The sequence below is a fragment of the Dysidea avara genome, chromosome 3 (assembly GCF_963678975.1).
Source record: "Dysidea avara chromosome 3, odDysAvar1.4, whole genome shotgun sequence".
In the NCBI taxonomy this organism is placed as follows: Eukaryota; Metazoa; Porifera; class Demospongiae; order Dictyoceratida; family Dysideidae; genus Dysidea; species Dysidea avara.
In genome coordinates this window covers 46,174,971-46,191,593 of record NC_089274.1, presented here as the reverse complement: position 1 = coordinate 46,191,593, position 16,623 = coordinate 46,174,971, and the positions used below count along the sequence as shown (strand labels likewise).

General features: G+C 39.8%; 1 protein-coding gene across 1 annotated transcript in view; it reads left to right on the top strand.

Moving 5' to 3' along the window:
• Positions 1–6,968, top strand: part of LOC136248565 (P-selectin-like) — a 31,734-nt gene extending 24,766 nt beyond the window's left edge. The window contains exons 9-11 of the mRNA XM_066040334.1: positions 5,351–5,722; positions 5,776–6,168; positions 6,230–6,968. Of these exons, the coding sequence (XP_065896406.1) occupies positions 5,351–5,722; positions 5,776–6,168; positions 6,230–6,840 (1,376 nt within the window). The 3' untranslated portion in view covers positions 6,841–6,968. The remainder of the gene's footprint in view (positions 1–5,350; positions 5,723–5,775; positions 6,169–6,229) is intronic.
• The last annotated feature ends 9,655 nt before the right edge of the window (positions 6,969–16,623 follow it).

Sequence of the window (16,623 nt, the reverse complement as noted above, 5' to 3'; positions counted from 1 at the left end):
TTTTCAAAGTATGCAAGTCCAATAATTTAAGCTACAACCACATATGGCAGCTACATGAATAACAGTTGCCATTGCCATTTGTAGAGATGCACTGATCTACCAATCTAGTGTCAGATCAGTGTTGATATGCTGTGAGGCTGGCCATGGTTTTCAATGCTTTTCTTTTACTATTTAGACATTGTAATGCTATGACAAGCATACAGTTCTTGTAGTATATTACCAGAGAAACCAAATATTTGTCCATTGCCATGGAAACCCAAACACAGGAGCTATTGAACCACACTGGGTGCACAATGTTTTCTCTATCATGTAATCTTCAGATCTTTGCCAACATAAACATATATATTATACAGTATGATAGTACTGTATAGTAAGGACCACAAAGGAGTAGGCATGGTCCACGAAATAACATCACCCAAAAACCAGCCTCAGTTTTTCCTGACAATGATGAGACAGTATTGGTTAGGTAGAACTAAGCCCAAACAAGCTTTCAGATCGGCCTGAAGTGCTTCCAACAAGTTGCTACAGAATTTTAAAGATAATTTATTTAACAGAATTTTAAAGATAATTTATTTAACAGAATTTCTACTGACTGACTGACTGATGCCTTCAGACAAGCGTAATCAGACATGCACAGTAGATAATTTGTGAGCAAAAAGTGTTTTTATTGTGTTAGTATTCCTACAAGTACAAGGAAATTTGGAAGTTTAAATGCCTGAAGGCATCGGGTATTCATAGTTAGAAAATTCCTAAAATTTTGTAACAATTTATTGGAAGCATATTAGGGTCATATTGGAGGCACTTTTGACCCTACAAAAGTAGGTGGCAAGCTCATTTTTGGTCAGAAAAACCCAAACCTCCATGATCCCTAATATACAGCACTAACATACTGTATGATTTAAATTCTGTGATAGTTTAAGTTAGCTATGTTGCTTAAAAACATCATAGTAGTAACTTTTTAGCATTAAAGCTGATGATTATTAGATATCTTAGCACTTTTAGTTGGTTTGATAGTATGTGTATTGTGAATAATTAGCTATATGTGTTCAAGTGTTATATACTACAATATAGCATAGCAAAGTACTTTTAGTTTTAAACAAGCAACAAGTTTTACAACTGTAGGTGGTAAGTACTTTTAGTTTTAGTTAATTGTATTTGTGGTAAATACTTTTAGATTTATTTGTAAACATTAAGTAATATGTTTCATTGTAAAATTGAGGTATTTTAGTTTTAGTCTTTTGAAAATCATAGAAACTTCAATTTTAGTTTTTAGTTTCAGATAACTAAAAGTAAAAGCCCAAACTAAAACCAGTTACCTAAAACAACACGAATATTAGGGATCTTGGAGGTACGTACTTGTTCACAAATAATTGACCAGAAGCCAGCCTGACAATACCTTCATGGTGTCTTGTAATGGGAATTGTCTGTATTGTTTGTAGTAACTGGCAAATTTACTCCTTGTACTGCTCTTAGTTTGCAATGTTGTGTAACAGCGTAACTAAGGCTATGGGCTTGATTTCTTCTGTGAACAGGCATATTTTACGTATGTGGTGACTATATTGTTTGCAGAAGCACTTCTAATACTGTTCTTTGTTTGTAACACTGTATAACAGGCTGAAAATAGGTGAAAGCAAAACATAAAAGCCACTTAATTTTTGAGTCAGCAGTTGATAATGGGGTACGCGAACCATCTGTATTTTACATGGTGACTGCAGAAGCAGTTCTCCTACTGTTCTTCATTTATAGCACTGTCTAACAGGCTGAACATAGCAGTGTAATGACCACTTCACTTTTAAGTCAGTATACAATAGCTGGGGTACGCGTTCAGACAAATACCGCACTACCCCTGGTGTCATCCTTTCTTTTGAAGCAGTGTGCACAGCTTTACCAGTCATAGTAATGTTACAAAAAAGTAAACAAGCTAATTTAAGGAAAAATTAAGAATTTTAAGGTTGATTAGAAAAAGTAGGGAAACAAGGGAGGTCATCTATACCTACAGATATACTAGTGAGCATTTAATCCCTAATTTAGTCATGGGCGTAGACTAAAGTGTGGATTAAATGTTAACTGGTAATGTGTAGGCAACCTCCCTCTTGTTTCCCTTTCTATGATCCCGAATCAACTTTTTTTTTCAAATAACAAGTATAATACAGTGCATGTAATTTCACTATAAAGAGCTATTATTACAAGTTTAAGGAAAAAATAGGAATTTTAAGGTTCATGTAGGTAACTACATTCATTATTGAATAAACCAAACAAGGTATATGTTTCGCTACGACAAACAATAACATAATTATGCTTTTCAATTTGCAGCTGTGTAATTTGTAGCACTTAAATACATACACATATACCCAACATAGCTTTTGGATTCAGAGTTTATATGTGACTGTATTTTGGAAAAACGATCCAAATTGCACATTAGAAGTTTCGAGATAAACGGTTTTAAAGAATTCAAGTCAGTATAACTGAGCTAAGTAGTATCACGACTGCTCACAAAGGGGTGGAGGGTGGTGGGGACAGCAAGAGATAGACTTCAAAATGGAGGCAGATCGCGATTGGAATCCAGACACAAGATTACAGGGCTGTGCTGGCTCCTTAGTGGCTGATATGTAGCAAAATCAACAGACAAAACGTCTAGCCAACATTATCAGGCCACCCACCAGCATACCACTGATTCTTGCCAAGCCAGACCCTTCACAAGGCCAGATACTGCCATTTGAGATCTCTACACCACCCAAAAAAATGTCTGTTAAAACCAGCCTGGAGTAGTTTGAGTAGTACTGAATGTCAAAACTAGTAGAACGATAGTGTGGCTATCCACTGGTGGTGTTAGTTTGATTTTGCCTGGTGTGCGATTTGGATCGGTTTTGTAAAATCTGGTCACATATATAGTTTAGGTGCATAAGTTGATTTATATGTAAGTTGAATTTTATTTGCAATGGTGCAATTTTGGCCAGAAAAGCTCAAATGTTCACGATCCCTATTATATATAGTATATATACTATCATAACTGAAACTAAAACTCTTGAAATGTAACATCTAAAATTATAACTAAAATAAATTGAAGATGGCAACTAAAACTAAAACTTTAACTAAAACTATAAAAATCTAGCATCTAAATAAAAGTTAGACATCGAAACTAGTGATGTGCGATATTAGGATTTTGGTTTCGGTACAATATCAATATGATATGTTAAAAATTATAAATTTAAAAATGAAGTAGGGATCCAAGTGATAAAAAGTAGTGAAACAAGAGATGAACGAAGGTAGCTATTACAGCATAGCTCGGTGGGAAATTCCTACTTTGGCATGATATAGCAATTATTTTGTGTTCAGTTCCAAAGTAGGGATTTCCCACCGAGCCATGTTGTAATAGCTACCATCATTCATCTCTTGTTTCACTACTTTTTATCACTTGGATCCCTACTTCATTTTTAAATTAATATACTAGTTTGTTTAGTTTTTGTTATTAAAATAGCTATAAACATGTGACTGTTCTATTAGGGTGACTGCTGTATTAGAGTATCTCAAGTCAGCTAGCCTGCAAAGATGTGCACTTGAAAAGGAGTGTGGTCATCATGGTTTCGATTGATTAGTAGAGCATCCTGAGTCAGCCTACCAACTTGAAGGTGTGTAGTCACTAGCTATTCCGTTATAAATACAGCTAGCATAAAAGGGGTGTGGTCATTGTGGTTTCAATCAATAATGTGTAGAATAAAGAATGGGCATGATCCTGTGACCTATTGGGAAGATACAGGTGGCTATCTAGTACCGGTATCTCCATACCATACAGTAGCATTTAGGCACCTTAAATAATCTTGTGGCGTCTATTATGAAAGTGTTGATACGGAAAATTAATGCCTCAATATGGTTTCGATGGATGAAGAAGAGGACAAGCAGCCTGATTGAAGATAAAAGAAAGACAAAGTGCAGAGGGCACACACTCCTCGGAACCCCAAAAGACATACCACACTGGTGAGTTTGTTATTGTGGCGTAAAATGGTGGCCATGTGCTGCTTCGTTTGGCCTCCAGGCTTGCAACTGTGATCAGTCAGGCAGCCAGGCAGTCAGTCTAAAATTCAAGTTTTGGCAATTTTTAAAAATTCTATATCCAGCATGCTGTATTATGTATTATATGGACTAGTACCATTCCGTAAAGATGAATTTCATCTCGTAAGATGTCTCTAGGATTGTTTTCAAAGGCGGAATTTTGGCGGTGCGTGAAATTTTCACCCGGATCCCTAATTGGTAAAATATTGAAATTTCAATCCTTTTTCAGTATTTTTTCTTTAATTGCGTGGAACAAATGTTTGTAATTAGTGGCTATGCTTTAAAAAATTTGTGATGAAGGTAATAACAAGCCTTGGAAACTGATAGATGCTTTTTATAATGGCTAAACTGCACAGAACTGAGCTTCATTTCTACCATGATTGCACAATCACACACCAAAAGTTGTAAATTGCACTCAACATATTGAAAATTGTAGCAAAATATTGACTATATGATAAATATTGATATCAGTTATAAAAATATTGAGATTCAATACGATATCAGTATTGAAAAAATATTGCAATGTCAATAATTTTTTGGTATATTACACATCACTAATTGAAACACAGGGTTCTACAGAATTTAGAAACCTGAAAGACCCTGTGTTGTGGTGCACAAGCGAAGCAAGGGTGCTACTACAGTGCCTGAGGGTTTCTAAATTCTATAGAACCCTGTGTTTCGATGTCTAACTAATTTAGACCTGCAATTTGGCTGTTATGTAAGTACAATTATTTCCTAATTGTACAAAAATGTGTGTGGTTGCCTACTGTATAATCACATAGCAACCAGTACTGTATCTGCCCATATAGCACAGTTATGCATGCTGATAATTGGGCAAATACAGTACAGTTTAAGAAAACAACCTATACTCAGACAACATATATGCAACGTTAACTTTGCAAATCACTAAAGTACCCTATCAGTTTGTTCTATAACTAGAAGTACATTACCAATAAATTACCACTTACTGTTAGTCTGATCACCAAAATTGAAGCAGTTTGAGTATTCAAGATACATGCTCTGAGCAAGACAACCAGTAACGGTACAATATAACATATAACGTTTAAAGTACCGCCCATGTATGAAAAATACAACACTTGGGGAGCCTCGAGGCTAATACAGCACTCAACTTTGCCTTGTGCTGTATTAACCTCTCAACAAACTCCTCATGTTCACATGTACAGTGGTGCTTCAACTATGACATGCAGTGCTAAGTTTCATTACTTCACATAATAGCTAGTAGTGTGGGTAACTGATGTATTATAATAATTCCTTAGTGTCAACACTATTCTTTCTATAGTGACTTGTGAAGATTTGGTAGCACCATCTAATGGTAGTATTAACTGCAGCAGTTACAATCAACCACTACAATATCAAGACACTTGTACATTTCAATGTGATGATGGTTATGAAGTAGAAGGTAGTGTAATGAGACAGTGCGAGGCTAGTGGGGAGTGGAGTGGCACTAGTACACAGTGTAATATTCTTCATTGTCCTGTAACAGTGGTAGCTAACAGTAGACCATGTGATGACACATCTTACACTAGCACATGTATGGTGGAGTGTGAGGATGGTTATAACAGGTCAGGAGACTCCTGCCAGTATAGTTGTCGTCTTAATGGTACAGGAGTAACATGGATGTTTACTGGTAGTGGAGTGACTTGTTCTCCAGGTAACAATGAACTACATAGTGTAATATAACTTTACAATGTTGTTCTGTTACAGTACCATGTGTCAGTCTAAGTGATCCAGAGAATGGTAATGTGACTTGTCCTTCTAACACAAGTGTCTTCCAGGACACATGTACTTATTATTGTAATTGTGGTTATCAGTTGGAGGGTAACAGACAAACAAGATGTAGTGCTGATGGGACATGGAGTAGTGAGCCAGTGACTTGTACCATCTTAACATGTAATGATCCAGAAGTGGAGATAACAAACAGCCAATCAGTTGGTGATTGTAGTAGTGTGACTTATGGCTCAAGTTGTTTACTGAATTGCTCAAGTGGTTACAGTGTTAGTGGTAATGGGGAACATGTGTGTGATGATGTAAATGATGAAGGAACTTCAGTGAAGTGGAGAAGTGTAGGAGGAGATTTTGCTTGTTTTGCAATTACTTGTAAGTGTCATTTATGTACAGATTTGTCATGTTTATTAACTTTCCTATATGTGTCATGTAGCAGGTGATGAGTCAGATGGTTCAGGTATTACTAGTGCTGCCATTGGAGGAGCAGTAGGAGGACTGGTAGTGTTTCTACTACTATCTGTGTTGTGTATTGTAGTAGTGTTTGTAAAGTGGTCTCACAGAAAACAATCTTATTCCACTGACAAGAACAGAGTTTATGATGAGCCAAGTACTGCAGCTGTTACTATACCCAATGCAGTGTATGCCACAGACAATACAGCTGACTATGAGTACATAAAAAATGATCAGATAATTTCACCTTACATTCATGATGGTGTTAAGATGGAGTCTAATCCATTGTATGGAATCACTAGAAGCTCCACAAACAAACTGGATTCAGATGTTATCATCCAGCCCAACCCATCTTATGGTGTAACAAAGCCAACCAGTAAGACAAGTGAAGACCAGTATTATAGTTATGTGCAGTCTAATGAGTTTGTACATGATCCTCCTGTCCATCATCATACTACGATGGAAGATAATCCATCATATGGCCTGAACAGAAGTGAGTACAAGACTGCGCCTCAAAGTTTAGGTGCTGATGTTCAAATCTTTCCTAATCCAGCTTATCATTCGGTAACTATTTCAAATCAAAACAGATATTAAGTGACTGATTATGGTTATGTGCTAACTAGTAGCATATATATATATACTGTACCTTTAAGGACAAGCTTTACTTTAAGATGTTTTTACTTCAATTTGTGATTGATAATTTTATGAAAATGTTAATAAATGTGTGGGCTACCAATATGTCTATATGTCATTGTGTTTGCATACATTTTTTTAAATTTATTTATTTATTAAGACTCCACAGCACAAATGCTGAAGGTCTGTAGGACACCTGGTCCTACAGTCTGTTTAATGAAAGTATGTTTGAAAAGGTGGAGAAAGGAGAAAAAATTCATGACTGGACCTGGGCGGCCTCAAACCTGCAGCCATCCGATTAACGCTGGAACGAGTGAAGAATATATCATATATCATATCTAGGGGAGATTAATCTCATATCTAGGGGTGGGCCTGTGCCCTATCAAAGAATTTTGTTATGTGAGATCGTGAGATATTCTAAAAGAGCAGTCAATCACTCTAATAAAGCAGTCACACTATTCAAAGAAGCACTATAGCAAACTATGCTAAGATTTTTATGTATTTTATCAGTAATATAAGGCTTGCATGCATGCTATAGTAAGCAGGCTGCGACTGTTTTTTTTTTTTTTTTTTGCTCTTGTGCCCTACCAACCCATAGAGTCTAGATACGCCACTGGTTCCCAAATAGCAATATTCAAGTAGTGGAACCATTGCATGCTTGTGCTTTCAAGTAAGTAGGGAAAGTTCTTAAATGTCTGTAGGAATACCAGTGTTTGATTTGCTTTGTTACAAGGGAGTTTGCCATTGATCTAGACTCTCAAGATATTCATGTTCTTTCACTGACTTCAGTTGAGTTCATACATTGTAGCTACTTGTAGTGTGGAGATATGATATTCCTAGAATTAAATTCCATTTGCCAGGTTGTATCCCACTTGGATAACTGGCTTTAACATTGTATGATCTTCAGGAGAGTTTATTGTTCTATATAATTATTATTATACAGTCATCTGCAAATAAATGAAATTGACTTTGTACACCATCTGCTATGTCTTTGATGTACACAAGGAAGAGCACTGGGCCCAATTAAATATTCCAGAGTTGGCCTTACATGGAGAAGACAACACACTGTTTATAGCTACTTGTTGAGAATGATCTGATAAGAAAGTTGCAAGCGCCACCAGTAATACCATAGAATTCAGGAGTCGTTGGTGGGGTACCTTGTCAAAAGCCTTTGGAGAAACCAAGCATGCAGGTGTCAACTTGTTTTCTGTCATTAGCAAGATCATCGATGATAGTTAGAGTTGTGTTTCACAGATCTGAAACTGTATTGATGTTTCGATAGAACATTATGGATATCAGATCAAGACACATGGTAGTGTGTCGTGCGGCCCAAGAAGCCGGCGCGTAACACCCGTGAGTATATTGACAGAAAGACAGAAAACGCAATTTTCGCACCTCCGTAGCTCTGTGCTGCCTTGATGAAACAAGACGATTTTTGCTGTGGACACTCCCTTCACCTTCAGCACTCCACATTCAAAATTAGAGCGAAATCGCTTCAAGCGATCCCTAATCACGTGATCGCGTGGAGGATGGCCTGGCGACCCTGATCGGATGTTGAGTCTTAGTGGCCTTTCTTTCAGCAACTGATACGCTTTAGGACTGTAGACGGTCTTCAAATAAGGTGTACGTTGCTGCTGGTTTGTAACGGTTGCTTTCTCTTACCTGTTTTTCAGGTCGTGGTGGGCTTTATTTCAGTTAACCTCTGATTATGCTGCGTCGAAGTGCTCGTATCTGCGCGCGTGAAGCTGCTGTTTCTGCTGATGATTTTCCGTCGTCCAGTGTGGATGACACTGAGTCGAATAGAAAGTGGTGCTGCTGTGGGGGACGTGATGACGGCCGGTTAATGCTCAATTGTGATCGACAACGTGAGGGTTGTTGTGTATGGTACCATTATGATTGTTTAGGGTTTTCACTTGCTGAAAGTCAGAGATTGGGAAGTTCTGAAGCAAACTTTGTATGTCCAAATTGTTCCAATCTTGATACAGCTACCCCTCCTTCTAACTTTGATGCTGTTTCTGTCAGACAGAACCCAGAATTTAGTGATTCCTACTCTGTTTCCAAGTTCAAGCCCTGTACTGACTTTATGTGGAATGACGTTACTGGTGAGAGAGCTTGTGAATTTTTCACGTCAGCATATGAAGAGGTCATTCATTGGAAACCAAATATATTTTTAATACCTTTTGGAAAAGCTGGAAAACTCTTTGTACAGGAATTAGCAAGGCTGTACCAGGCCTTTGCAGAGGATTCTGCACTTGGCTCAGTTGCACTGCTGGCATGTTCAGTGATGCAACCTTTACTACTACAGAAGCCTCACCAGCAGAGTCGTGCTAAGGATCATTCTGTTCACCTCCTGAGGAGATTAAATTTGTGGAGCAAGGGCTCCTTTGATGCTCTTCTTAAGGAGGGACGTTGTATTCAAGACCACCTTAGCCGCTCTTTGTCATCTAAGAGAAAGTCCGATGACAAATCTCGACTGTTTGACCATCTGATGTCAGAGGGAAAGGTCAGTATGGCCCTGCACCTATTATCAACTGACTCCAAGGGTGGAGTGTTGTCCCTTGACTCTATGATTCCTTCGGGTAGAGATTCCTCTGGTCAACCCATTGTACGTACAGCTAGAGACATTTTACTGGAAAAACATCCCTTGGGTAGGCCAGCTAATCCTTCTGTATTGCTCAATACAAACTACAAGGCACCTAGCCATGATCCAATACTCTTTGAGTGCCTTACCAGTGAGGTAATCAAGTGGGCATCACTCCATACCAATGGGGCAGCAGGGCCATCGGGAGTTGATGCCTATGCTTGGAGACGAATGTGTACTTCTTTCACAGAAGCCTCCGCTGGATTGTGTAAGGCCTTGGCCTCTGTGTCTCGCTACCTTTGTACATCCCCAGTAAAGGACCCTGTAGCCTTGATGCCCTTTGTGGCCTGCAGATTGATTCCCTTAGACAAACGTCCTGGTGTCCGCCCCATAGGTATTGGGGATGTGCCCCGAAGAATTGTAGCAAAGGCAATATTGTTTGTAATTGGTGAGGATGTTATCTCTGCTGCTGGTCCTTTGCAGACTTGTGCTGGTCATGCTGCTGGCTCTGAGGCAGCTGTTCATGCGATGAAGGAAATGTTTGAGAATGGTAATTGCGAGGCTGCTCTCCTTGTTGATGCTTCCAATGCTTTTAATTGTGTTAATCGCCAGGCTGCGCTTCACAACATCTCAGTTCTTTGTCCATCTTTTGCAACCGTCTTGCACAATACTTATGGTGCACCTGTTCGTTTGTTTGTAGTGGGTGAGGGGGAAATTCAATCAACTGAGGGTACAACTCAGGGAGACCCCCTTGCAATGGCCATGTATGCTTTGGCAGTTGTACCTTTGATTAGACATCTCCGTACAACAGTGCCCGATGTCTCTCAGGCATGGTTTGCGGATGATGCTACTGGTGTTGGATCACTCTCAAAACTTTTTTCCTGGTGGCAACATCTCTCTTCTGTTGGACCTGATTATGGTTATTTTACAAATGCTACCAAGACAGTCCTAATTGTGAAGCCAGAACATCTATCCACTGCACAATTAATTTTTGCTGATTCTAATATACAGATTACTGCTCGTGGCCAGCGACACCTTGGTGCGGCTCTGGGTACAAGAGACTTTGCTGAAGAATACGTGGCTTCAAAGGTTGAGTCTTGGACTGCTGAGGTGTCTGCCTTGGCTGGAATTGCAAGTAGTCGGCCACATGCTGCATATTGTGCTTTTACCCACGGTATGATGGGCCGCTGGGTCTACCTGATGAGAACCATTCCAAACATTAGTTCTTTACTTCAGCCATTAGAGGATGCTATCAGACTCAAGCTTTTTCCTTCTATCACTGGACATGTTGCATGCGCCACCGGTGAACGTGAGTTGTTCTCTCTGCCATGTCGTTTTGGTGGGCTCGGTATGGGTGACCCTACAGCTTTCTGTGAATCTCAGTTTGATGCTTCCCTGCGAATTACTGCACCATTAAAAGACTTGATTATTAGTCAGGTAGCACATGCTCATCCCCCAGATACTCGATCCATCAAGGCTCAGGTTCACCAACACCGGCGTGAGGCTTCTAAGAAACGGGCTCTTGAGATCAGAAATGGTCTCTCTTCACAGCTTCAAAGAGCTATTGATCTGAATAGTGAACCTGGAGCCTCTTCTTGGCTTCTGGCTTTACCACTGCAAGACCAGGGTTACCATCTGACAAAGCAGGAGTTCTGGGATGCTCTTCACCTGCGTTATGGATGGACTTTACTGAATACTCCTAGCCACTGTGTGTGTGGCTCGCCTTTCACTGCTGATCATGCAATGATCTGTCGACATGGTGGTTTGACCTTTGTTCGCCACAATGACCTGCGTGATACAACTGCTGAATTACTTTCAAATGTTTGTACTAATGTTGCAATTGAGCCACCATTTCAATCCCTGAGTGGCGAAGAACTTATCCCTCGATCAGCTAACTGCCAAGATGATGCCAGGGCTGACATTCATGCACGCGGATTTTGGGGGCGGCGGCAAAGTGCCTTTTTCGATGTAAGGGTTTTTCACCCAAACGCACAAAGCTACCGCAATGTTTCGATACCATCTGTGTATAGGCGTCATGAGATGCAGAAGAAGAGGGAGTATGGTGACCGTGTCTGTGAGGTGGAGTTTGCATCTTTTACTCCATTGGTGTTTGCCACAACTGGGGGCATGGGGAAGGAAGCCATCACATTTTATCGCCGGCTTGCTGAGCTCCTTTCCAAACATAGTGCTTTATCGTACAGTAGTACTTTGGCGTGGATTCGCTGTACCCTGTCTTTCTCCCTGTTGAGGTCAGCGACGATGTGCATCCGTGGAAGCCGCTCCATCTCGTTTAGATAACCAGATGCTTCCCCGGAAATGGGCCTAACAAATGGCCCTAGGGACTTTTAGATGTCCCGCTTTTCAGTTCTTGTCCAGCACGTTTGCCTCTTGTGCTGGGGGTGGTAGGAAAGGGCATTACATCTAGCCCGGGAAAAAAAAAAAGCGTTCCCGAGATATGCAACTTCAAAAATTGGCTTAGTTTCTTCGTTGTTTTTTTTCTTATTTTTCTTTCTTTTTTCGCACACTTACAAAAACTGCTATAAAACGCGAACGCTATATCCGATTGCCGTGAAATTTGGCACACAGAAGGGAGGTATAAAGGCGCATCTCTGTACCAACTTTGGCTAGGACACGATAAACAGGAAAAGAGTTATGATCGATTATTCATGAAAATTAACACCAATATGTTGTCACGCCTACAGGGTAAACCGCGTATGGGAAGAAGCTGAAGATCGGTGGGTGAATAGGTTAACTATTGAACCTCAAACCTTTTGTGGTTTGAAAGAAATCGAGCTAAAAACCAGGAAGATACAACGAAAAAGCCAACAGTGTGTAACAATTACGCAATCGAGATTAGCTAATAAAAAACGACTACTTGCCACGCCTACCAGATAAACTGCTAGGGGGGATGCTTTGAAAATCGCTGTATAGAAGGAGGAATAATCTTAGAAAGGCTCTTCAATGGTGTAGAAGAATCAGACTTAAAGCCACGGAGTTATAACACGAAATCCAACTTGAATGCGAGATCGAGATACTCTAATAGAACAGTCATCCTAATAGAGCAGTCACCCTGAAGAGATCAGCTAGAAACAAGTAACCTGTATAGAGATCAGCTAGAAACAAGTCACCCTGTAGAGAGATCAGCTACAAACAATTCACCCTGTAGAGAGATCAGCTAGAAAAATTTACCTTATAGGGAGTTCATGCAACTATGGAAACATACCATTAGGGAGAGGAAGTTTCCATAACATGGAGTTAGGACATTTCTGTGTACTACTATACTCTAAATGATGCACATTTTCAGTAGCATTACACAATTAGGCGTTTAACTCATTGGAGTGATTGGGGTGATCCGAGTGATCTGAGTGATCTGAGTGATTGGAGTGATCGGAGTGATTGGAGTGACCTGAGTGATTGGAGTGATCAAATTGATTGGAGTGATCTGAGTGATCGGAGTGATTGCAGTGATCAGGGTGATTGCAGTGAACTGAGTGATTGGAGTGATCGGAGTGATTGGAGTGATCTGAGTGATTGCAGTGATCTGAGTGATCTGAGTGATTGGAGTGATCTGAGTGATTGCAGTGATCTGAGTGATCGGAGTGATTGGAGTGATCTGAGTAATTGCAGTGATCTGAGTGATCTGAGTGATTGCAGTGATCTGAGTGATTGGAGTGATCTGAGTGATTGGAGTGATCTAAGTGATGGAGTGATCCGAGTGATTTGAGTGATCGGAGTGATTGGAGTGATCTGAGTGATCTCACTGATCTAAGTGATTTGAGTGATCTTACTCCAATCACTCGGATCACTCCAATCACTCAGATCACTCCAATCACTCAGATCACTCCTATCACTCAGATCACACCGATCACTCCAATCACTCAGATCACTCCAATCACTCAGATCACTCCAATCACTCAGTCACTTCAATCACTCGGATCACTCAGATCACTGCTATCACTCAGATCACTCTAATCACTCAGATCACTCCAAACACTCCAATCACTCAGATCACTCCAATCACTCAGATCACTCATATCACTCCGATCACTCAGATCACTCCAATCACTCAGATCACTCAAATCACTCCAATCACTCAGATCACTCCTATCACTCAGATCACATCGATCACTCAGATCACTCAGATCACTCCAATCACTCAGATCACTCCAATCACTCGGATCACTCAGATCACTGCTATCACTCAGATCACTCTAATCACTCCGATCACTCCAATCACTCGGATCACTCAAATCACTCCAATCACTCTGATCACTCCAATCACTCAGATCACTGCAATCACTCAGATCACTCCGATCACTCCAATCACTCAGATCACTCAGATCACTGCAATCACTCAGATCACTCCAATCACTCAGATCATTCCAATCACTCAGATCACTCAGATAACTCCGATCACTCCAATCACTCAGATCACTCCACTCACTCAGATAACTCCGATCAGATCACTCAGATCACGTGATCTGAGTGATTGGAGTGATCTGAGTGATTGCAGTGATCGGGGTGATTGCAGTGAACTGAGTGATTGGAGTGATCTGAGTGATTGGAGTGATCTGAGTGATCTGAGAGATCTGAGTGATCTGAGTGATTGGAGTGATCTGAGTGATTGGAGTGATTGGAGTGACCTGTGTGATCTGAGTGATTGGAGTGATTGAAGGGATTGGAGTGATCGGAGTGATTGGAGTGCACTCCAATCACTCCGATCACTTCAATCACTCCAAGAGTGCACTCCAATCACTCCGATCACTCCAATCACTTCAATCACTCCAATCACTCAGATCACACAGGTCACTCCAATAACTCTGATCACTCCAATCACTCAGATCACTCAGATCACTGCAATCACTCAGATCACTCAGATCACTTCAATCACTCAGATCACTCCAATCACTCAGATCACTCCAATCACTCAGATCACTCCAATCACTCAGATCACTCAGGTCACTTCAATCACTCGGATCACTCAGATCACTGCAATCACTCAGATCACTCCAATCACTCAGATCACTCCAATGAGTTAACCGCCTAATTGTGTAATGCTACTGAAAATGTGCATCATTTAGAGTATAGTAGTACACAGTAATGTCCTAACTCCGTGTTATGGAAACTTCCTCTCCCTAATGGTATGTTATGGAAAGGGATAGTTCAGCTAGAAGAAATCACCTTGTAGAGTTCAGCTACAAAGAAACTACCATGTAGAGAGTTCAACTACAAACAAATCGCCCTGTAGAGAGATCAATAGAAGAAGTTACCTTGTAGAGAGTTCAGCTACAAAGAAACCATCATGTAGAGAGTTTAGCTGCAAACAAATCACCTGTAGAGAATTCAGCTACAAACAAATCTCCCTGTAGATAGAAGAAGTTACCTTGTAGAGAGTTCAGCTGCAAACAAATCACCTGTAGAGAGATTAGCTAGAAGAAGTTTCCTTGTAGAGGGTTCAGCTACAAACAAATCACCCTGTAGAAAGATCAGCTAGAAGGAGTCACCTTGTAGAGAGTTCAGTTACAAAGAAATCATCATGTAGAGAGTTCAGCTACAAACTAGTGACCTTGTAGAGACATCAGCTAAAAGAAATTACCTTGTAGAGAGTTCAGCTACAAAGAAACCATCATGTAGAGAGTTCAGCTACAAACAAATCTCCCTGTAGAGAGATCAGCTAGACGAAGTTTCCTTGTAGAGAGTTCAGTTACAAAGAAATCATCATGTAGAGAGTTCAGCTGCAAACAAATCTCCCTGTAGAAAGATCAGCTAGAAGAAGTTACCATGTAGAGAGTTCAGCTACAAAGAACCATCATGTAGAGAGTTCAGCTGCAAACAAATCACCTGTAGAGAGTTCAGCTACAAACAAATCACCCTGTAGACAGATCAGCTATAAGAAATTACCTTGTAGAGAGTTCAGTTACAAAAAAACCACCATGTAGAGAGTTCAGCTTCAAAGAAATCACACTGTAGAAAATTCAGCCACAAACAAATTACCCTGTAGAAAGATCAGTTACAAGAAGTTACCTTGTAGAGAGTTCAGCTACAAAGAAACCATTCTGTAAAGAGCTCAGCTGCAAACAAATCACCTGCACAGAATTCAGCTACAAACAATCACCCTGTAGAGAGATCAGCTAGAAGAAGTTACCTTGTAGATAGTTCAGCTACAAACAAATCACCCTGTAGAGAGATCAGCTAGAAGAAGTTACCTTATAGATTGTTCAGCTACTAATAATTCACCCTGTAGAGAGGGCAGCAAGAAGAAGTCACCTTGTAGAGTGTTCAGTCATAAAGAAACCACCATGGAGAGTTCTGTAATAAATATACATATTATATATATATATGATTTGTACATTTACTGATAAAATCAGAAATATTTAAAGTACATCTGCTTCATCTTTTCTTCTTCCTACAGGTTAAAAAAGTCCCAAAGCCGGCCATAGGCTGGCTTTGTGGTATACAAATACAAAAAGAAATGAAATCTAATCAAAAACAGCCAAGCTGTAAAAAAACAGTGCGGCCCTCAAAAAGACTATGGTGAAAAAAGATGTGAAATCCAAGGTGGCGGCCAAGAAATGGCTGTGATGGTAGGTTAATGGTAAAAATTTTAATAACGACAATTCAGGTGAATTTTTAAGAACCGATGCCAAAAATTATTGTCCTATTTTATTAACATCTATAAACTTCAGAACATATAACATGTAGTCACGTAATGAATTATCTAATCAAAAACAGCCAAGCTGTAAAAAAACAGTGCGGCCCTCAAAAAGGCTATGGTGAAAAAAGATGTGAAATCCAAGGTGGCGGCCAAGAAATGGCTGTGATGGTAGGTTAATGGTAAAAATTTTAATAACGACAATTCAGGTGAATTTTTAAGCGGCACAATAATTCACCTGAATTGTCGTTATTAAAATATTTACCATTAACCTACCATCACAGCCATTTACAATAATTCACCTGAATTGTCGTTATTAAAATTTTTACCATTAACCTACCATCACAGCCATTTCTTGGCCGCCACCTTGGATTTCACATCTTTTTCACCATAGCCTTTTTGAGGGCTGCACTGTTTTTTTACAGCTTGGCTGTTTTTGATTAGATAATTCATTACGTGACTACATGTTAATGTTCTGAAGTTTATAGATGTTAATAAAATAGGACAATAA